The sequence below is a fragment of the Equus quagga genome, chromosome 1 (assembly GCF_021613505.1).
Source record: "Equus quagga isolate Etosha38 chromosome 1, UCLA_HA_Equagga_1.0, whole genome shotgun sequence".
Taxonomy (NCBI): domain Eukaryota; kingdom Metazoa; phylum Chordata; class Mammalia; order Perissodactyla; family Equidae; genus Equus; species Equus quagga.
Window position 1 is genome coordinate 95,629,375 of NC_060267.1, and position 22,215 is coordinate 95,651,589.

The 22,215-nt window shown below is 59.4% G+C and overlaps 1 protein-coding gene across 5 annotated transcripts in view; it reads left to right on the top strand.

The window, feature by feature from the left end:
- Nucleotides 1–22,215, top strand: part of NACC2 (NACC family member 2) — a 76,558-nt gene that overhangs the window by 26,214 nt on the left and 28,129 nt on the right. For 2 of the 5 annotated variants that reach the window (XM_046664746.1, XM_046664754.1), the window contains exon 2: nucleotides 16,328–17,278. In XM_046664746.1, the coding sequence (XP_046520702.1) occupies nucleotides 16,390–17,278 (889 nt within the window). In that variant the 5' untranslated portion in view covers nucleotides 16,328–16,389. Of the gene's footprint in view, nucleotides 1–11,928; nucleotides 15,087–16,327; nucleotides 17,279–22,215 lie in introns of those variants that run through there. The other 3 variants (XM_046664730.1, XM_046664737.1, XM_046664723.1) reach the window with 3 other exon arrangements.

Genomic DNA, 22,215 nt, shown 5'->3' on the forward strand with positions numbered 1-22,215 from the left:
TCATTCTCTCAGTTTGTGCTTCATGTATTTTGCTGTTCTGTTGTCTGGTACATTCACAAGATTGCTGTGTCCTCTGGGTGATTGATTCTTTCCTGGTTGGGAAATGTTCCTCTCTGTCTCTGAGAATTTTCTTTGCTCTGAAACCTGCTTTATTTGATATTAATATAGCAATCCCTGCTTTCTTTTGATTATGTTTGCAGGATTTATCTTTTTTTATCCTTTTCTTTCAACTTGCCTATATCATTATTTTGAAGTGAGTTTCTTATAGATAGCATATAATTGGGTAAATTTTTTTGTTTTTATTTTTTGCTGAGGAGGATTCACCTGAGTGAACATCTGCTGCCCGTCTTCCTCTTTTTGTATGTGAGCCGCCGTCACAGCGTGGCCACTGACAGAAGGGCTGTGTAGGTCTGCGCCTGGGAACTGAACCCAGGCTGCCAGAGCGGAGCACAGCGCACCAAACTTAGCCATAGGCCACCAGGGCTGGCCCTGGGTAACTCTTTTCAAATCTACTTTGCCAATCTCTGTCTTTTAATTGATCTATTTAGGCCTCTGCATTCGATGGGATTATTGCTATGTTAGCGCTTAAGCCTGCCATTTTATTCTTTTTTTTTTTAAAAGATTTTATTTTTTCCTTTTTCTCCCCAAAGCCCCCCGGGACATAGTTGTATATTCTTCGTTGTGGGTCCTTTTAGTTGTGGCATGTGGGACGCTGCCTCAGCGTGGTCTGACGAGCAGTGCCATGTCCGCGCCCAGGATTCGAACCGACGAAACACTGGGCCGCCTGCAGCGGAGCGCGCGAACTCAACCACTCGGCCACGGGGCCAGCCCCTGCCATTTTATTCTTTTGATAAAATAAATCAAACCCCACATCCTGTGGGTGACTTGAACATTTTAAGATTTCATTTTGATGTATTTATAGTTTTTTTTCTTTTTGAAGTAACCACTTTATTGAGATATAATTCACTCACCATGCAGTTCACTCGTATGGTGTACAATTCAGTGATTTTGAGTCTGTTCAGAGTTGTGTAGCCATCACCACAGTCAATTTTAGAACGTCTTCATCACTTCAGAAAGAAACCCTGTATCCCAGGGGCCGGCCCAGTGGCATAATGGTTAGGTTTGTGCACTCCACTTTGGTGGCCTGGGGTTGGTGGGTTTGGATCCTGGGCGTGGACCTACACAATGTTCACCAAGCCACGCTGTGGCAGCATCCCACATAAAATAGAGGAAGATTGGCACAGGTGTTAGCTTAGGGCCAATCTTCCTCACCAAAAACAAAAAACAAAACTGGAAAAAACAAAACAGAGCTCCTTTGCCCATGAAAGAGAAGTAAACATCTTTTAAAGCCCTCTACCTTTTAGCAGTCACCCCCATTCCCTCCACCCCTCCCTGATCCCCAACACTTTCAGCTGTAGGCAAGCACTGTTCCATTTTATGTCTCCATAAATTGCCTGTTCTGGCCATTTCATAGAAATGGAGTCATACAACTGTGGCCTTTTGTGTCTGGCTTTTTTCACTTAGCATACTCTTTTTGAGGTTCATCCGTATTGTAGCATGAATCAGTCCTTCATTCCTTTTTATGGCTGGATAATATTCCCTTGTATGGATAGGCCAGATTTGTTTACCCATTCATGGACACTTGGGTTGTTTCTGCTTTTGGCTGTTAGGAATAATGCTGCTGTGAACATTCATGCACAAGTTCCTGCATGGACGTCTGTGTTCATTTCTCTCGGGTGTATGCCTGGGAGTGGAGTTGCTGGTTCGTGTGGTAACTCTGTGTTTAACGTTTGGGGAACTTCCAGACTGTTTTCCAAAAATGGCTGCACCATTTTACATTCCTACCACATCTTCACCAACATTTTTAATCCGTCTTTTTTATTATAGCCATCCTAGTGAGTATGAGGTGCTGTTTCCTTGTAGTTTTGATCCGCATTTCCCTAATGGCTAATGATGTCAGCATCTTTTCCTGTGTATATTGGATGTTTGTGTATCTTCTCTGGAGAAACATCTCTTTAGATGCTTTGCCCATTTTAAAATTGGGTTATTTGTCTTTTTTATTGTTGAGTTGTCAGGATTCTTTATATATTGTAGATACAGGTCTGATCAGAAATATGATTTGCAGGTATTCCTTCCCATTCTCTTCCTCTTTCCACTTTCTCGATAGTGTCCTTTGAAGCACGAAAGTTTTTAATTCTGGTGAAGTCTAATTTTTTTCTTTTGTTGCTTGCCCTTTTGGTGTCACAGCTGAGAATCCATTGCCTAATCCAAGGCCACAAAGATTTAGCCCTGTATTTTCTTCTAGGAGTTTTATAGTTTTAACTCTTATATTTAGGTCTTTGATTCATTTTAAATTTTGTATGTGGTGTGGGGTCAGAGTCCAACTTCGTTGTTTTGTGTGTGGATGTCCTGTTGTCCCAGCACTGTACTTTGAAAAGACTGTTGTTCTTTTCTCATTGAATGGTCGTGGCGCCCTTGTTGAAAAACCAGTTGACCGTGGACACATGGGTTTGTTTCTAGGCTCTCACTTCTGTTCCATTGGTCTCTCTGTCTGTCCTTAGACCAGTACCACACTGTCCTGATCACCGTAGCTTTGTAGTAAGTTTTCAAATCAGGACAAATGAGTCCTCCACCTTCGTTCTTTTCAATTTTGGGTATTCTGGGTCCCTTGCATTTCCATGTGAATTTTGGGATTCACTTGTCAATTTCCACAAAAATGTCAGCTGGGATTTTGGTTAGGATTGCATGGAATCTGTAGACCAGTTTGGGGAGTATTCCCATCTTAACGATAATAGGTCTTCTAATCCATGAACATGGATGTCTTTCCATTTATTTAGAGCTTTAGTTTGTTTCAACAAAGTTTTACAGTTTTTAAAGTATAAGTTTTACAATACTTCTGTTAAATTTATTCCTGAGTATTTTATACTTTTTGATGTCATTATAAATGGAATTGTGTACTAAACTTCATTTTCAGGTTGTTCATTGTAAACGTGTAGAAATACGTTTGATTTTTGCACATTGATCTCATGTCCTGCGACCTCGCTGAACTTGTTTATTAGTTCTTATAGTTTTTTGGTCTATTCCTTAGGATTTTCTTTATGCAAGATCATGTCATCTACAAACAGAGATAGTTTCACTTTTCCTTTCCAACTATATGTCTTTTATTTCATGTTCTTGCCTAATTGCCCTCATGAGAACCTCTGGTCCAGTGTTGACCTTCTGCGTTGTTCCTCTTCTTAGGGGGAAAGCATCCAGTCTTTGGCCGTGGAGTATGATGTTAGCTGTGGGTTTTTCACATGGGTCCTTTATCAGGTTGCGGAAGTCTCCCTCATTCCTCGTTTGTTGAGTGTTTCTTATGTGCTGAGTGTTTTTATGTGTTGTTTGTGCGTTAGGCGTTTTCAGATAACAGATGTTAGAATTAGCTGACAGAAATTTTAAAGCAACACTCCAGTATTCCATATTCCCAGAAGCAGAAGTCTGACACAATTAATTTTGACATCAGTTTGTCAGAATTCTTCAATATAGTTGACTATATAATTTTATATTTTTTCATAATCTCGAGCATCATGTAAAAGTAATGCTAGCTTCTCTGATTGATGAAACCGTATGTGGAGTTTAGGAAATTCAGATTAACTACTTCCTTGTGAGAAAACACATCCAGATCTCAAAAATAAAATATGCGCTAGATTTATAAGTCGGGCAAGAGACACCGCATTGGTTTTTCAACCCAGGTTATCAAAGCAGTCTGATTTGCCCAGGATTCCCCTCGACTGTAGGAATTTGGGGTGTCATATGGAAATGCTTTCTGAGCTAGTAGTTTCTCTGAAAAGGGCCCCCTCTCTCTTAATTGCTAGCTCATTTCAAATATGAGTTCAGCTTCTTTGTGTTCTCGGGGTTCTGAAAATGTTAGAGTTATGAAATTGCTTCTTATCCGTTAGCCCATGAGGACACAGCTCTTTAAGAGATTCTGTCTGTCGTGAATGCTCTGCAGAGATAGGAAAAAATCCTCCCCCACCCCGGTGTGAGGAAGGGCACACAGTACCTGCAGCTTCAGCCACAGGTCAGAAGTAAACACGGAAAACAGCTCACCTCTCTGTGTCTCAGAGCTGCCCTTTGCAGAGGACAGGAGCTATTTCCATTATTGACAAACAGATGACCGATGGGGACAGACGAGATCCCCTCGTCCCCCCTGCGGAGTCGCCAGGTGACCAGACCGGAGAGCCAGCCTCCAGCCATTGCCACCCTGGCTCGTGGGCTCACGGGTCTCAGGGTACCCCGGGCAGCATGGCTGAGACCAGCCCAGGGGTCCTGGTCCCTGCTCATCCCTGAGCCATGGAAGAGGGACGTGGCCCAAACCACAAGTTAGACAGGATACAGATGCACTGACGGATTTGGCCAACAACCAGAAACAAAAACAGTCTCGGGGGAAAAATAAACAATAAAAACAGAAAAAGATAGTCAGCGTAGACCCAGGCCGGCCACCCCCTGGCTTCACCGGGGAGACGAGTGACTCGGTGCGGGACGTGCTCGCGCCGCCAGCTTGAGGTGCTTCTGCAGGTGGGTCCGCGTGGGTGCCCGTCAGAGTGTGGTACAGAAGTTATCAACAAGCCGCTGTATCAGCAGGAGGTGAGTGCGTGTCGTGTCGGGTGTCGAGCCCGTGGTGAGGAGCTGGGAGGATGGACAGCTGGCTGGGCGGGCACTTGGGGGGCCGTGGTCACCGGGGACTGCAGGAGGAGCAGGCCATCTCTGGCCTGGCCGGACAAGGCCTGACGCTGGCTGCTGTCCTGCAGGGCGGAAACCTGTGATCTTTGCAGCTGTCTGTTCTGCAGAGAGAAATCTTTGCATCTTTTCCTGACAGAGATGAACGAGTTTGTGCTTAACTTGACGGAGCCTGGGTGGAGTGAGTCAGAGGGCAGTCCTCCCAGACGGCCGTCGTCCTCAGAGCATCCCTGTGACGAGCCAGGGACGAGCGGTTGACGTGTGCTTTATTTCCAAGTGTTTGATAGTTCTCTGTACAGTCTGCTGTCTGTCTGGAATGATGCCTGTCTGTCTCCCCGACTCAGCCGCCTGCTTGTTCGGGCCTCGTAGGGCCTCTCTGGCCAGCCTTTGTCTGACCTGGGGTTGTGGGGTTGGGGCTGGGGTAGACCTGCTGGGTCCAGGTGCTGCGTGGCCCCTGTGCGGCGCCCTCGGCAGGTGCCGTCATCCTCTGGTCCCTGCCCCGCCTCCCTCAGCTCCCTTCTCCTCTGCTGCCCTTGCAGCGAGCTCCGCCCTTCGCTTGGCCTCCAGCCTTTCCCACAGTCTGCGTCGCATTCTCAGTTGGCCCTCAATGGCCAGGGCCCCAAGTGAGGCAGGGGTGGCCCTGGAGGGCGAGGGGAAGCATCTGGGCAGAGCAGATGCGGGTACATGGGAGCTGTGGGTCTGAGTGGCCGGCAGCAGCGTGCGACCCACTCCAGCATGCCTGGGGTGTCCGGAGCCCTCGGCCCACCCCAGGCCACGCCGTCCAGGCACTCAGAGGCCACCTGGCACCTGGCAGGATAGGAGCTCACAGCTGCGGCTTCTGTGACCTCCATGGGATTCCAGGGAGATGGAGGACCAGGCCTGGGGAGGAGCCGACCCTCCCGGCATGTCTTCCTCTCCCCCAGCCCCCAAGGGGAGCGTCTGTTCCATCCCAGAATGTCGTGGTACTGGTGGGCCTTGTCCCCACCCTGTGACCGTCCAGGATGAACAGCGTGACCTCAGAGGATCTGCGGATCACACACACGCCTCTTTCCCTTCCCCTCGCAGCTCCCCTTCCACCTGTGCAGACCCCCCGACCCCTCCCAGTCTCTCAGGGGCCCTCGTGTGTCTGGGGCTGGCTGGGGCTGGCTGGGCTTCCAGGATGCAGAGGGGGAGCTTCTGATGAAGGGGCTGGCCTGATCCCCTGGGACCTGGCAGGTGGGAATGGGTGGGGAGGGCTGGTGCCCCGCGGACTGGCGAGGACATGCCCCAGAGCTCCTGAGGGTCTTCACGGGACGTGCTGCCCACCCGGCTGCATCTCGGATGCCTTTCACCCAGGAGCATTCTGGCCGTTTTGTCCTCTGTCTGGAACCTGTGAGCCTGCAGGATGGGCTCTCAGCCTTGGAGGCCAGCAGATCAGGCCTGGTCCTCTGGGACCTCAGGTGAGGCCCTTCACCCCACACCTCGGCTCACCAGCGTGTCCTGGTCCTTCCTGGTATGAGCACTGAGCCCCCTCCGCTCCCAGGCTGACCCAGCCGGCTGGTCCTCTCTCTGTGCCTCCGTTTCTGGAAAGCCTGGGTGCCTGGGTCTCCGCAGAACCTCCCCCACCCCCAGAGCTACGTGAGACAGCAGGGGTGGGATGCGAAGCAGCTGGAGCTACCACCAACCGTGGCCAGGCGCTGGCAGGGGGTGGTGGACAGCATCCTGGTGCCAGCCTGGTGCCCCCCACCCTGCCCCACAGAGCCGCCGCTCTGGGGAGAGAAGAGGGACCCTGCCCGCAGCCCGGACCTGCCTTCCAGAAAGAACGTGCCGCTTGCGCGCATTCCAGGCCATAAACTTGGGTGTTTGTATTGCGGTCTTTATTTTTCATATCAGTAATTACCTTTTATGGCCCCGGCTGTAAGCCGCGGCCCATGCCTCCCGTCGCAGAGCCGAGCCAGGACTTCCCCTCTCCCCCACCCGTCTCTCCTCTGCACAAGGTGCCTCCGTGTTGCACACGGGCTTCGGGGAGCTCTGGGTTTGTGGTTAAGATTCTCACACTGGAGCATGAGGATGATTATGTGTAGCTTTTATTTGGCCCCCAGGATTCTTACTGCATTATCCGTATTTCCTTTAATTTGTGGGATTTCTAGTAAATGGGTTTAAAAATAGGTCTGGGCGTGATGCCAGGCAGATGCGGGCAGCAGGCCTCTGCGTTTCTCCAAAGCAGAGCGGGATAACCCTGGTGTCACTTGGGCCTCCCCCTCCCGCGGGTCCCTGTGGTGCCCCGCCGCCCCGCAGGAGGAGCAGATGTGCCAGGCCTAGGGTGCTCTGAGTCCCAGATGACGGGCAGCTGGGCCGAGTCTCGGCTGCAGTCGGGGGTCGGGCCCAGGGCGTGTGCGGATCGTTGGTGCTCTGCCGCCCGGGAAGGCGGGGGTCCTGGGGTGTTTGGGGTCTGTTTGAGGGGAAGGAGGCGGGTTCACACTGTGGGGTTGACGGAGGCCAGGCTGAGTCACCTGCTGTTGGCTTGCATACCCCCTGGGTTTTCTGGGTGGCAGCTTTGCCCCCAGGTGCCCCTGGTGTCCCAGCTGCAACTCAGCCCACAGCAACCCTGAGATCTGTGTGTCAGTACCAGCTGCGGGGCTCCCAAAGCCCCTCTGGTGCCCACCCATGGCGTTTGGTGCTGTACTGGGCTCTGAGTGGCCGGCGTGGCCTCTGCACCTCTCTCCCTGACCTAGGACCTTCCATTCTGTGGGTGTCTACGCTGTGTCTCCCTGCAGACAGGAGCACTGGGCCCAGAGGGCAGGGCTGAGGCCCACCCAGGCGCCTCCTGCCCGGCAGCCCCCACGCTCTTCAGTGGCTGGGGCTCTGCCCGGGATTCCTGCTGAATTTCTTTCCCCAGAATGGGCCATTGCCCCAGGGGGTGGGGGCACATCCATTGTGATGATCCCTGCCTTTGAGTCAGAAGCCAGCCGGATGGGCAGTGTCCAGAGGGTTAAATGGGGAGATGGGAGGATGGAGCCCCCCTTACCCCCCTGGGCCTGACCACACGCAGCCAGGGCAGTGTGGAGCCTGGGAGCCCGTCACTGGGCACAGGTGCCTGCTGCTTCCACCTGTGGCCCCAGAGCCAGGCACCCGTGAGTGGCAGGGGGGGTGGGGGTGGGGGGCGGTGGCTGGGTTTCCCCGGGTTGCAGGGGAGGAGGTGCAGTCTTAGGAAGAAGGTGGGGCAGGCTGGCTGTCCCTGGGACGAGGGGTGGAGGTGTCCCTGAGGTGCTATGGGCATCTCCCTGCCCCACGATTGCCTCTTCTGCAGGGCTGATGTGGGCGAGCTTGGCTAGGGAGTGTCCCTGAGCCACCTCAGTAGCCACCGGGCCGGGAGCAGGGAGGTGGGGCCCGCTGTGCTGTGGCCCCCTCTCAGGGTAATTGCCCCCCACCCCAGCGGCTGATTTAGTGTTTCTGTATCAGTCTGATTTACATTAGATTTTTAAGCATAATTAGAAATGCAGGGAGCTCTGTGTCTTACCTCGACTATTTATGGTACGATATGCAGATGAGGAGAGCTATGAATATTAAAGATGGGAGTGTGTGCAAAGTCGGCTGTCTTTAATGAGTTGGGTGACCGTGCAGGGCCTTGGTGACCCCTCCGCCTGCCGGCCCCAGGACCTGGCCACTTCCAGGCCTCAGGCCCCCCCTCCCCACCCCAGCTGCTCTGGGAGCCCTGAGGGTCGGGGAGAGGGGAGAGCAAGGCTGCCGGCCGTCTTTCAAGGGGCCGTGTGGGCCAGGACGGGACCCCGCCGGGGCAGCCCCTGCTCCCTGCCCCAGCCCCCTCAGTGCCCCAGCCCGGGGCGCAGAGACCCTGCCTCAGCCGGGAGGGGAGCCCGGCACCGGCTGCACCACGCGGAGCCTAGTGAACTGGCTTTTTAAGTTATTAAACTATGCCCAAGGGAGACACTCTTCAAGCTTACGTTATTTAAATTACAAATATGGGTGAGAGAGATTGTCGGCTTTGCTCAAAACACTGCTTAATTCTTCCGAAGCCTTCTAGAACCGGTTGGTGGCTGGTGCCTGGACTTGGTGGGTCTGCAGGGCCCGTGGCGGGGCAGTGGGTGGGGTCTGCAGGGGGCATGGCCGGGCCTGTGGAGTCCCTTGCCCTCCTGCCCAGCAAGCCCCCTCTCCTCTGAGTGCCCGCTGTGGCTGCCTCTTTGGGTTCCTGCCGTGCTTGTTTGAGGGCCCCCCCACCGAGAGTGGAGAGTTGGGGACAGGCAGTCATGCTAGTGAGCGGTGGCATGTCAGAAGGAGTCACAGGCTGCATCGTCTCTCTGGACACAGGGCTGGGCCACACAGACCCTTAGACTGGACCCTCGGTCAGAGCCCACCGCATAGGCCACGTGCTGTGGGACACAGGACCCGCTGTCCCATCTGATGGGGTGTCTTTGCAGCCCCTGCACAACCCTGTGGTCCTGTGCCTGGAGATTCTGCTAGGGTCTGGCTGTTGGGGGCCTGTGGTGCCCTGGGCCCTCGAGATGGGTGTTTGGGGGGTGTCTGGAGGCCTCCATGGTGGGTGGTAAGGAGCCTGGGAGCCTGCATGTGTGCTCGTGTGTCTCTGAGGACCAGCCCTGTATCGTGGCTCTCTCCTTGGGGCAGTGAGGGGAAGGATTGATAAGCACATTTTTGAATTTGCAGATTCTGGCATGCTGCCCTTCTCTGTTTGGAAAAAAAAAGCTTCCAGGCAAACATTTGTTAGTGCAGTTAAAACCGGCTTTTATGCTTGAAGCCGGTCCAGGCTGTGGTCTGGGGTGGAGGCTGCCCAGGTGCCTGGCTGAATGCAGGAGGTTTCTCCTTTGCCTCTCAGGCTGGGGCATGGTGAGCTGGACGGGGGTCTTGGAGGTGGGTCACGGGGACCCCTGTGACCCAGAAGTTTCAGAGGCCTGACTACCCCCTTCCCATCTCTACAGCTGAGTCCTGGGGGCCTGGGGAGAGTCCGGGCCTCAATTTCCCCTCTATCTATTGGGGTCAGTCCTGGCTCTCTTGATGGCCGAAGTTGCCCAGTCAATGGGTGTTGAAAGCAGGAAGCCAGGGAGGGTGGTGACTGGGTGCGTGGGGTGCGGGTCCCCGCCCTCGCAGTGCCTCGGTTGCCTTGTCTGCACCCAAGGAGGTGAACACACAGTTGGTGCAGCCGGTGGTTGTTGGGGGCTGTGGGGAGGGGCTCCTGGCAGCTGAGACCCCACCATGGAGCCCTGCTTCTGCCCACCCAGGTCCTCGAAGGGCGGCCGGCCCTTCCATTAGCAGCGAGGCCCCGTGGCTGCCCAGCCTTGCTTTTTGATGTATTAAAAGTTTAATGCAAACCTGAGGCCCAAATTGGTTGGTGCCTCGCCCAGCTCTCAGGGGACCTGGCCCGCCTGAGTGGGCAGCCTCGCTTCCACCAGGTACTTGGACCCCTGAAGGGTCAACCTCTGGGCTGCTTCCCCCTACCCCCTCAGAGAAGCAGAGCTCCACAGCCACGCCAGAGCATCAGGGCCCAGGGATTCGAGCGAGCCTCCCTCCCGGAGGCCGCTGTCCAAAGTGGGCCTCCGGCCGCCCCCCCTCCTCTCTCTCGGCAGCCTCCGTGCAGCAGCGGGCGGTGTTCCCGACGCCCCGATGTGCTCACGCGTGTTCGTGCTGACTCACAGAGTTACTGCCGCCTCCCTGCGTGACACCGTCTGGGGATGTGACTGCTGGGAGGCGCCCCAAACTCCGGAGCACCTTGACTTTTAGGAGGTGGCCTTGTTGCCAGGCTGGCTTCTCCTGAGGTGGCGGGCTTGGCAGCAGGCAGTGGGGCTGCCACGGGAATACCCCCCGACTTTGCGCAGGATAGACAGGGTGGCGAGAGGGGCTCCTTTTTTCCTGCCAGAATGTTTCCTGGCGCACCTGCCTCCCTCCTTGCCTGCCATGCGTGTGTTTAATGGCTGTGCGTTTGCCCAGGTCCAGACCTCTTATTAGGTTGGTTAAATTAAATCCTGCACAATAATTTTATTTAATTTCATTGATCTCGCCTTCTTTCCCTTGCTGGTTGTGATCCTGCAGAAATCAGATGCATATTCCTGCTCCCAGCCGTGCCCTTGTCGCAAGAAGCCGTTCAGGATCTCGGGTGGGTGTGGGAGGGTGGGAACCAGTGGGCTGGTCCTGGCTGGGCTTCTGTGGGACTCTGACCCCCGGCTGACACCTCGGCCCCTGTGTGCGTGTCTGCAGCTCTTGGGGCTGGTGCCCCACCCCTTCCCCTCGGGCTCCTTCTCCTCTCCCCTTGCGGGTGTGCTGCGGGTGTGCTGCCTGCCAGGGGGCTAGGAGGCCTTTGATTGACAGCTGTAACCCCAGGGGCCTGCTTTTGGTCCTCCCTGAGGGAGGGTCCACAGAGAAGAGACCCCCCTGGCTGCTCATGTTTTCTCATTCCAGGGCAGATCTCAGAGTCTCTGTGGGGTAGGGGGCCCCCCAAGGCTGGCACAGCTACAGGGGTTGGACTCTGGCCTTGTGGCATCAGCAGGGGCTTCCCAAAGGGAGTTCCTTTCTGAAGGGCTTTATGAGGGGGTGGGTTCCATGGTGCAGTGGCTTTGAGGATGGCTGGGGTGAACAGTTAGGGATCTCTGATATTCTGCCTGGCTTTCTAGAGCCTTCCCTGAGTGAACAGGCACACAAATCTCATGTTGGAGGGGAAACGGAATAGGTGGCATTGCTTGAGAAGCAGGAGGTGGGGAAACTGAGGCACAGAAAGGTGAAGGTGGTCATGGCGGCTGGGTCCCACTGTGCAGGGAAAGGTGAGGAGGTGCCTCTCTTCCGTGGCAGACGGCCGTCCCTTGGTCCACTCTGGCCCCTGGCCCTTTCCTCTCTGTTCACTGCACAGGGGTCGGCCTGAGTCTTGTCCTGCTTTCGTGGCCCCGGGTGTGTAAACCAAGCCTTTCTTTTATTCTTTCCTCCTAAAGTTCGGCTTTGTTCTTACCCCGGCGAGGCTTCTAAGAAAGCAACCTAAAACCAGCTCGTGTCGGGCTCTCACGGGCCCGGCCGCAGGCGGCAGCCTCACCCGCACAGGTGGCTTCAGGACACGGTGGCACAGTGCCAGTCGTCCGTGGTCCCCAGGGACCCAGACGGGCTCATCGCCTTCCCGGGGAATCATAGTCCCTTCTCTGGGCAAGCGGTCTGGCCCCCAGTCCTGGGGTGCAGGTCCCTGAAGTGCAGACGGGGGCCTAGGTGGGCTGGGGGCTGATGGAGGCACCGCCCTGACCATCACCCCCCGCCCCCCGCCAGGTCGTGGCAGGTGAGTCATCGTGGTGCCGCTTCCCTGAGCATCGTGGGCTTTACCAGTATCGGCTCCGTGGACCCTACAGTAACCACCCAAGGGTGAACCTGAGCCCATTGACAAATGACCGTCCCAGGTGCGGTGTCATTTGCTTGAGGCCGCAGGCTGTGGAGGGACTTGGCTGGGGCAGGGCCTGGCATATGAGGTTGGTGCCTGGAGAGCCCAGGACCCGCTGTGGGAAGGGACAGGCCTTGTTGGCCTTGCGCTGTCCCCTGCTCTCACTTTAGGATCTGGCCACAGCCTGCCCAGCCCTGGGCAGTTGGGACCCTCTGTGGGCTGGTGCACAGTGCAGCTTTGGTGGCCTCTGCATGGCTGGGATGGGTCACCTCCTCTCATAGCACAAGAGCCTCCATGTGGCCAGGTGACCCCACCTCGCTCTCTGGGAGGCTCCTGGTGGTGGGTGCTGTGGGTCTCTGAAAGGGGCTGTTTGGGGGACCACTCCCCATGGCACTGTACATCACTGGGCAGCACAGCCCCCTCTGTCAGCTCTCCCCGGCCGCACCCAGCATTCAGTTAAATGCCTGCTAGGCACTGGGCAGGCCCGCCCCGCCCCTGCCAAGCTCATGAGGGGCACCTGACGGGCTCTCCGAGGGAGAACCAGGTTGTGCACAGTTGAAGGCAGTGTGTTCTAGGGCCCTGGATCCTGAGTCCTCACCCAGGCCAGGGTTGGCCCCTGCCCTGCCCTCCCCATGACAGGTCCCAATGTCCTTTGGCTTCTGGGTATCCCTCTGTTTCCCTATGTTGGCTCTGCCTATGCCCCTGTCTGCCTTCCTTTGTGGCTGGCTAGACATGTGGGCTGTTCCCCCAACTCCCACCCTGAGGCCCCAGCCCCCTTGTCTTGGGGCCGTTGGGCTCCTCCTAGTCGCTGGGAAAGGGGGACCACCAGGATGACACAGCCTGGTCTGGGGTCCCGATAGGGCTTCTGGTAGGACCTTCCGGGGGCTGGGCCTCCTGGTCTGGATAAAGGCTGGCTGACGAGGCTACCTGGGGTGGGAGGTGTGGACGCCCGCTCCGGGCCTGCTGCTGCCTGGGGCAGCTGAGGTGTGGCAGTGCCCCACTGATGGCAAAGTCCGTCCCTGGCCAGGGCAGCTTCCTGAGGGCAGTGAGGACAGGACACTGCTAGGGGGCTGTGGCTGGAGTGTGCGGGCGTTAGGTCATGCTCTTGACCTCTGGGCTTGGCCGCTGTGGCCGCCCTGGCTTCGCGCTGCTTTCATCTCTGGCAGGGACAGTACTATCCCCATCACCGAGCCGGGGTCTGAAGGCTGGTCGTTGATGAGGTGGTGGCCGAGGGGTGCTGGGGGCCTTCCCACCCGGCGAGGGCCCCCAGCAAGAAGAGGCCCAGCCGCACCCCTTGAGCTCAGAGTGGCCGAGGGGACCATTTCTGTCAACGTCCCCATCACTGTCCTTGTCTGGCCGCCCCACTACGAGTCCTCCATGTAAGAGGCACACTGTGCTGGCCGCTGCTCGCGGGGTGGGTTCTCCACACCTGGATTTCTTCCCGCTCCCATTCAGTGGCTTTTTATCTGGTCTCGGAAGCTGAGCCCACAGTGTGTGAATGGGGGTGCACCAGATGGTTCTCTCTCTCCGGATGCCTTGGAGGGCCCCGTGGGAGGGGTACTGCCTGTCACCACTGCCGCCTCCCCACCCCAGCCACCAGGGTTAATTCGTGCATGACGGCAGCCATGCTGGGCACTGCCGGGGACCAGACCTCGGTCATCTCCGGTCTCTACTCGATCCGTTCTTATGGGCTACATACGCACTTTCCAGGGCCACAGTTGGTGTCAGGTGGGGAAACTGAGGCTGAGCAGGCCAGTGGTTTGTCCTCAGGCCCCTGCAATCCAGTGGGCCGTGGCAGGAGCCTGGACCGAGGCTCCCGTCCCCTGGAGCGGGACATGCAGTGCGCACGGCGCAGCCGCCCATCCCCAGGACAGGCTCAATAGAGGCTGGGGGCTGGGGGCCCTGTGCCGACAGTCCAGCGCATTTCCTTAAGGGGCGGGGTTGGGGGGGTGGTGTGTTTGCTGCCACCTCTGCGGGGGCTGGTCCATCGGGGGCTGCTACCATGGGCCTGGCCCCAGTTGTGCTCACAAAGTTAGTCTTTTAAAGAGCTGAGCCAGGTGGAGGGCTCGGGGCAGGGTGACTGCCCCGGGCGAGTGGGATGGGGAACTGGGGCTGGACTCCCTGGGCCTGCTGCTCTGGGACCCCAAGGAGAGAGGAGGGGTCACCATGGGCTCTGCCCGGCTGTCCATCTCGGGGCCTCTCCCTCCCATGCCACTTGCTCTCTCCTCTCCTGCCTCATTTTCTCATCTGCCTCCCCTCCTGGGCTCCCCTCCCTCACCCAGGGTCTGCCCGACCCCTTCGCCCCCTCCCCCCCTCGCTGGCCCCGCCCGCCCTGGAGGAGTTGGGCGGCTCTGCCAGCCCTGCAGACTGTTTGGAATAGTTTAAATGCTTTGACACTCGGCTGTACTGGATGGCAGGGCGGCAGTTTACTGGGTAATTCATATGCAAAACTGCACTATAAATTTCCAGGCTGTCTCAGTTGCCGTGGCACCACGAAGCATCTCTCCACGTACAGTACAGTATTTCTGCCATCTTTGTTTGCATTGCAGTGAGTCATCAAAAGTCTGTCTTGTACCAACACCCGGAGCCGCGCATTCCTCTGGCACCAACACTCCACTGTTTTTAAAGCCGGGGCTGGGAGCTGGCATTTACTTCGGCTCCCAAATCAAAGGCGGCTATTCATTCCCGAGAGCTGCCTGAATGTCCGTCTGCATCCGGCCTCTTCATTTAGATGCTGTGCGCTGCCCCGGAGAGCCGGGCTGGGTGCAGCTGAGCTGCGGCCGCCGAGCCCAGCGCCGAGACTCTCTGCCCTCCTCCTCCTCCTCCTCCTCCTCCTCCTCCTCCTCCTCCTCTCCCGGCTCCTCGCACCCTCCCCACCCCAAGGGCTCCCGCTCCGGTTGCTGCATTCCCGGAGCAGCTGGCGGCTGCGGGCGGCCGGCGTGCGGGCGAGCCTGCCCCTGCCAGGCTGAGCGGGTAGTGCCGGGGCCACCAGCGGCAGCGGCCAAAGGTAGGTCTCCCCCGTGGGCCGGCAACTTCTCCGCAGCGGGGGCACTGCGGGCCCTCTCCAGAGCGGCCGCCCACCTGCCCAACTCTTGCCGGCCGGCCGGCCAGGGTCGGGGTCCCGCTGCTCCGCCCCCTGCCCTCCCTCTGCCGGCCGGCCCGGCGCCTCTGCGGCCGCCTGCACTTTCCTCCCGCGGGACAGAGCGGCCCTTTGTGCGGGCGCCGGCTGCGCGGAGTTCGGTCAGCGCCTTCTCCAGCCGGCCGGCCCTGGCCCCCCTTCTCTGAATCAGGCAGCAGATCAACAGCACTGGAGCCCCATCTCAGCCCCTGGGGCGCCCTTGCATGTCCCTCCTCCCAGTGTCCCCATGACCCCTTTAGTCACCTGGGCTGGGAACGAGCCAGCAGGGATTGGCCAGCGTTGGAAGCCGGGGGACCAGGAGGGCGCGCAAGTGGGGCTGCGACAGGCTCCCAACTACTGGTCTGGGTGCCAGGTCCCTGATGCCAGCGGCTCGGGGACTGGGGAGCTGGGCTCCAGGTGGGGCAGCGCCTCTGGCCCCAGAGTCTTCTCTGCCTGCGGGAGAGGGAGCAGAAGCGTCAGAGCGCTCCGGAGCCCGCCTGAGTTCTCCCGGCTTCACCTCGCTTCCCTGGGTGCCCCCACCCCTCGCCCACCTCTCCAGGGGCACAAGGGGACTGGCTCCTCAGCCAGGGGGCAAAAGTCCCCCCTTCCCCCACCGCAGGCGCTCTGTGTGGTGGCTCTTGAGGGCAAAGAGTTTAAGCGAACCAGAAACTCAAAGCCTCCGGAGACCCCCTGAGGACCCTCAGGGGGCCCTGCCCGCTCGCCCGGGGCTCTGGCCCCTCCCAGGGGAAAGGCCATGAGGGGCGCCTTGGCTGCTAACTTTTTGCTTGGAGAAGAGTCTGCAGACCTCCCGCCTAGCCCCTCCCTGCGCCGTGGGCCGAGCTGCCCCGTCCTGTCCCACCGCTGTGCAGGCCTCTCTTCTTGTCTTCTCCGGACAGGGTGTCTCCTGGCCCCCACGGGCTCCAGCTCGCTGCTGGGTGGCTCTGGGAGCAGCCCAGGGGTGGTGCGAGGCATCCCGCTGGCTGGGCACGCGGCAGGGCTTCCAGTAACCCCGTAGAGGAGGGCATGGGGCCCTGGGGGTGGGGGGGGGAATTTCCTTAGCCTTTCGCGGAGGTGGGCGGCCAGATGTCCGGGAACCTGACCGCGTGTCCCCCTCGCCCTCTCTCCCACAGATGTGCCCGCTCGGGCCGCTCCCGCGCTGAGTCTGAGGCCTGCCCACTTGCGCCTGCCCGCCATGTCGCAGATGCTGCACATAGAGATTCCCAACTTCGGGAACACCGTGCTCGGCTGCCTCAACGAGCAGCGCCTGCTGGGCCTCTACTGCGATGTGTCCATTGTGGTCAAGGGCCAGGCCTTCAAGGCCCACCGGGCCGTCCTGGCTGCCAGCAGCCTCTACTTCCGCGATCTATTCAGCGGCAACAGCAAGAGCGCCTTCGAGCTGCCGGGCACGGTGCCTCCCGCCTGCTTCCAGCAGATCCTGTCCTTCTGCTACACGGGCAGGCTGACCATGGCGGCCAGCGAGCAGCTCGTGGTCATGTACACGGCCGGCTTCCTGCAGATCCAGCACATCGTGGAGCGCGGCACAGACCTCATGTTCAAGGTGAGCTCGCCCCACTGTGACTCGCAGACTGCCATGATCGAGGACGCCAGCTCCGAGCCCCAGAGCCCCTGCAACCAGCTGCAGCCGGCCGCCACCGCCGCACCCCCCTACGTCGTGTCCCCCTCTGTGCCCATCCCACTGCTGACCCGCGTGAAGCATGAAGCCATGGAGCTGCCACCGGCTGCCGGCCCGGGCCTGTCCTCTAAGCGCCCGCTTGAGACGGGGCCCCGGGATGGTGCGACGGTGGCGGCGGGCACTGCTGTGGCGGCAGGTGCGACCCCTCTCAAGCTGCCCCGGGTCTCCTACTATGGGGTGCCCAGCCTGGCCACCCTCATCCCCAGCATCCAGCAGGTGCCCTACTCCCAGGGGGAGAGGACCAGTCCGGGGGCCAGCAGCCTGCCCACCACCGACAGCCCCACCTCCTACCACAACGAGGAGGACGAGGAAGATGACGAGGCCTATGACACCATGGTGGAGGAGCAGTACGGCCAGATGTACATCAAGGCCTCCGGCAGCTATGCAGGTAATGTGCACGGGGCCTGCCCCATGCTGCTGCGGTGGCCACCTGCCAGCAGGCACAGGTGGACCGCTAGGCCCTGTGGGCCCCGAGGCAAACCTGCCTGCTCCCTAGGTGCTCACAGCCTGGCTGGGAAGACAGGCATGCCTGGGGGCCAGGATAGCTCGCTCCGGGAAGCCGCTGTGCTGGAGGCGTGCAGGCCCGGTGGGGGAAGTTCCTAACCCAGCTAGGATGAGCCGGCAGGAGCTGAGGCCTGGGGCAGGAGCAGGACCTAGGTCAGTCTTGCAGCCTCGGCCAAGGACTCGAAACTTGATTCTGGATGAGATGAGAGGACACGGAATGTGTTCAGCTAAGTGAAAATCCGCTGGAAGCTGCAGTGTAGCATGCAGGACAGGGCCCTGTCTTCCGTGGGATGGATGAAGAAACTGAGGGCCTCAGTGGACTAGGGACCTGCCAGAGGGCTCAGAGGGTACTGTGTGACCCAGGCTGGTCACTCACCTGCTCCAGGCCTCGGTGACCCCATCTGGCACCACAAGTGCCCCAGCAGGCCCGTCTTCATGACTTTTCACCTCAGCCCTTTCTCTACCCACGTGGCCTTGCCTCTCAGTCAGGCCAGAGATTTCCGTGTACCCGTCCCTTTTGCCACCACCTCCCTGGGCCCAGCACCAAGGGACAGGCAGGAAGCGCCTGTTGAACTGAATGAGCTGCCCCCACAAGTTATTTTTTTGGAGGGGGCTCCCCGGTTAGGTACCTATAAACCCGAGGTGCCCTAATTTGAGCTGCCTGGCATTGCAGACTGCATCACAGTCCCCAGGGATGGTTCAGGATTTGCTGGGCAGAGGGTCCTGTAGCTGGGGCCCCGGATCAGGTGTCCCCCTGCCTTCCGTGTTCCCCGAAAACTGGCTGAGTGCCTGGGCCCGCTGCCTGCCCTGATTTGCATGCAGGGCCCGTGTCCAGTGGCTGGCCCCGGACACATGGTGCCAGCGGGAAGTGACGTCCCAGAGGTGGGGCCCCGAGGGGCAGTGTGGGGACTCTTTCCTCCCCTCTGTCCCGCCATGTCCTCATGCTCTGATGGAGCAGACACTGCTGCCCCCCCCCCCCCCGCTCAGTCTGTTCCTCAAGCTCCAGGCAGGTACTCGTCCATCAGTGCTGCAGGGCGGGGGTCTAGGGAGCCAGGAGCGCCCACCAGCTTAAGCCCTGGATGGCCGGGCCTCCAGAGTGGCCGAGAACTGGACAGCTGGGTCTCGGCCTCCGGTCTTGCCAACTTGGGTCCCTCTCAGAGCTGCTGGAAAGGGGGACCACTGCCCTGGGTGCCTCCCTCCCCAGGGGCTCTGGGCCATGGTTTTTCCCTAGAACTTATTACGTTATTTAAATGCATGTTGTTGTGCTTATACGGCTTCCACAAGATGCTGGCACGCCAGCCACCTGGATCTGGACCTGGTTTCTCCTTTCAGTGGTAGAGGCTAGGGAGGGCGTGGCGTTCCCCATAGAAAGGAACCTGCAAGCTGTGGCCCAGCCCTTTCCAAGGCCGATGGGGCTCCAGCCTTGTGGGGACCTCCAGGACCTGCCCGTGTAGTTTCCTCTGCCCTCTGATGACAGCCACTGGACGGGTGGAGTGAGGGCCATGTGGAGCCCCAGACTGGGCCAGAAGGAACTGGGGCAGCTCCCAACCCCCTTTCCTGGGAACGCAGGCCACACGTGCCCAGGGCAGACCCCCACAGCCCCTGAGGACTGCCCCCGTATCAGCAGCTGGATGCGGCCCTGGAGGTGTCAGGCCAGAATCTGCCGAGGGCCCAGGGGTGGGGGCTGCCCACTGGCAGCCGTGGTGGTATGCTGTGGAGCCAGGAAGGTCCCGAGCTGCCACGCATCTCCCTAGTCGTCCATGCACAAGCCCCCCTTGGGCCAGGGCAGCTTTGAGCCTTCGTGTGCTTGGGATGGTGAGAAACAGGATGGGTGTCAAGGCTGCTGGGTGCTGGTGGAATGCCGTAGCCCGTCTGAGTGGACCTGCCCCTTCCACTGGACGAGCCTGGAGCCCTCTCCTCACCTGCACAGTGTGGCCCACCTGCGTCCTTGGGTTTTCCAAGGAGCCAGTGGGACAGTGGCCGTGGAAAGGCCAGGGCTGGGACCAAGAAGCAAACAGCCCCACTGCCGTGACCATGACTGTCCTGCTCACCAGGCCCCACCCCCGGAACTCAGACAAGATGCTGAAGCCAGGGGCACAGACCCGGCCCAAGGCTGTGGGCCTGCAGGGGCCACCCGGCCCTGGGTGACAGGAGGGAGTCCCGTGGCCATCATGACCCCTTGATCCCGTCTCCCCAGGGGATATCGGAGGTAGGACAGGGTGGTGGGAAGCTGGGAGCCTGAAGGGGCAGTGGCTGGGGCCGGGCAGGGCATGGGGGCCGGCCCTGCCTCCAGCTGGCCCAGGATGCTGCAGTCTGGGTTTTCTCCTCGGTGAGCCCATAAGTGGGGCAGGGAGCGGGGGGTGTGATTTCTTGGTTAAAATCTAGGTTATTGGCAGTGACGTCGCTGGCGTCACCGGGCGCTGGGTGTGCTGGGAAGAGATTTGTGGGGGTGGGGGCCTTAGGGGCAAGCAGATAGAGAGGGTGCTGGCTCCGTGTACCCGGGACTCTCTCTGTGTGTTGGCCTGGCCTGTCCAGAGGACATCCTCACACCCACTCAGGTGGCCAAATGGCCTGCTGCCCCAGCCTGGGGCCTGGACAAGGGTTGGGCAGGGCTCTCTTTGAGCTGGTAGAATCTGGAATGTTCTAAGGTGTGCCCCTGTGGCATAAGGACACTCAGGAGTCCCTTCTCCTTTCTGGCCTTGGTTTCTCTACCTCCCGAGGGAGAGGTTTGCCTGAGTGACTGTCAAGGGTCTTTTAACCGGCACCCTCTGGGCAGGAAAGCGTGGAGCACCACGCCGAGGACCCCGTCTCCACCCTCGCCCTCACGAAGAGCCACAGGCAGCTCCTGTGTGGCGAGCTCTTGTTTTGGAAACCAAGGAATTAAATATTACAGATGATGTTCATTGGCTGTGGACCACCCTGCACAGCCCCTGCCGTGTTTTCTGTCTCTTTCTGTCCTGTGTGTCTCCCCATTCCTTCTGAGTCCCGTGTCGTTGTCCGTTGAGTGGAGACCCTGTGGTTGGTTTTTCCAGTCCCCGTCGAGGGACACTGGGGTTGTTTCTAATTTGCTGCTATTAGGAGCGATGCTACTAAGAAGGCCCTGGCTGTGCGGGGCATGTGGACCGGGCTGCCAGCCTCCGGCCCCCCTCACAGTGGGGTGCACCCCCGGGTCCCGTCTGGGGCTCAGGGCAGCCCCTGCTCCAGCTCCCGAGGGCTCGAGAGCTGGTGGTGTCTGTGCGTCAGCTGCTGCACTGGGAGTGAGGGGCTGCCCTGGTCAAGGCAGGGGGGCCATGGGGGTTGGCATTGGTTCTGGGGGGAGCAGGGCACAGAGGGCACCCCAGCGCCGTAACAGGTCTGCTCCAGTGGTCTCTACTTGTTCACACTCCTTGGGTACATGTGGACCCACAAGCTGCAAGTACTGGTGGCTGAGATGGGTGTGGCCCCGGCCTTGCCATCAGGGGAGACAGACAGCAGACAGGACCCTGGACAAGTATTTAATCATGGCCGGGGGGGCCACTGTCAACTCCACCAAGAATGGCAGCGAGGCAGGGCAGGCTGCCCCTTGGCCCATCCGCGGGAGTGAGGCTGAGGGTGGGTGAACAAGTGGACAGAGGGCCTGTGGGACAGGTACTGGCGCCAGCCTGGGCTCGCTCCCTTGTTCTCTGCAGGGAGCGCAGACGGCCAGGGAGGGGGGCCACCTGCCCTGTCTGACCACCTTCCACGCCACTGTGGCCGCGTCCTGGGCCGGCGTTCCCGCGCCAGTCCCGGCCCCTCTTTGGCACGGGCAGATGTTTAATTGTAGCCGGCAGATGTTGCTCCCTGCGGATGTCTGAGACAGAGGCACGCCCGGTATTTATACGCCAGCCACGTGCCTCCACGTTAACCCTTTCCCGGAAGAAGACCACCCGTGAGGGTGTGTGATGAGTGGCCCGTGAGCTGGTGGCCCAGCGTGTTCAGTGACCCAGTGTGGTCTTGCTCCACCTTCCGCTCTGGGGGCTGGCCAGCTCTCCCAGGTCTGCCCAACTGTCCCCACGCCCAGACGTGGGGCAGACACTGGTGGTGCTCAGGAGCGGCCTGGCACGCGGCAGCGCATCTGTTCCCGGGCTCCGCCTGCTCCCAGCGGAGGCTGCAGATGGCTCCTGTGTGCGCCGGAAGGCGAGGAGCGGGCGAGCCCTGCCCCGGGCCAGGTCAGCGCTGCTGCCGTCCTATCCTGCGGTCGTCCGCCCCCTCCACTGCGGCCCGACGCCCCGCCAGCAGGACCTCCCGGCTGGTCAGCCAGCGGGGATGCCTGTCGGAGGCCACTCCCACCTGCAGCTCAGAACTCAAGGGCTGTCTCTTGGGGGTCCCACAGAGAAGGGAGAGGGGCTGGATTTGTTCTTCAGGTCTCACTCCCCACTGCCCCACACCGCCTCCTGGCTGGCGCCGGGTGTCCATTCTTTGAGCCCGCGCCAACCCAGGGGGCCCAGGGAGCAGGCCAGCTGTGCTTTTGTCCCTGGCCTGGCTAGGCTGGGGCCCAGGCAGAGGTGGGGGGCCTTTTACGGCAGCTCCTGGTAGCTCGGGCCAGGCGAAGGAGGTGCCAGCCTGGTGTCTGTGCCACCGAGCACCCAGAGGCCAGCCCAGGCTGCCCTGAGGGCCAGGTGCTCCAGGTGCCAACCACAGCTCGTCCCTGAGAGCTCCCTGCCTCCCTGGCTCCCTGGTCCTCAGCCTCTGCCAGGGCAGGTGCAGGGCAGGGCACCTCTGCAATGTCACCTTTAACCCTCAACCACCCGGACACCCGAAGGTTCCTTCTTCTCAGACCAAATTATTGAGGTATAACTGACA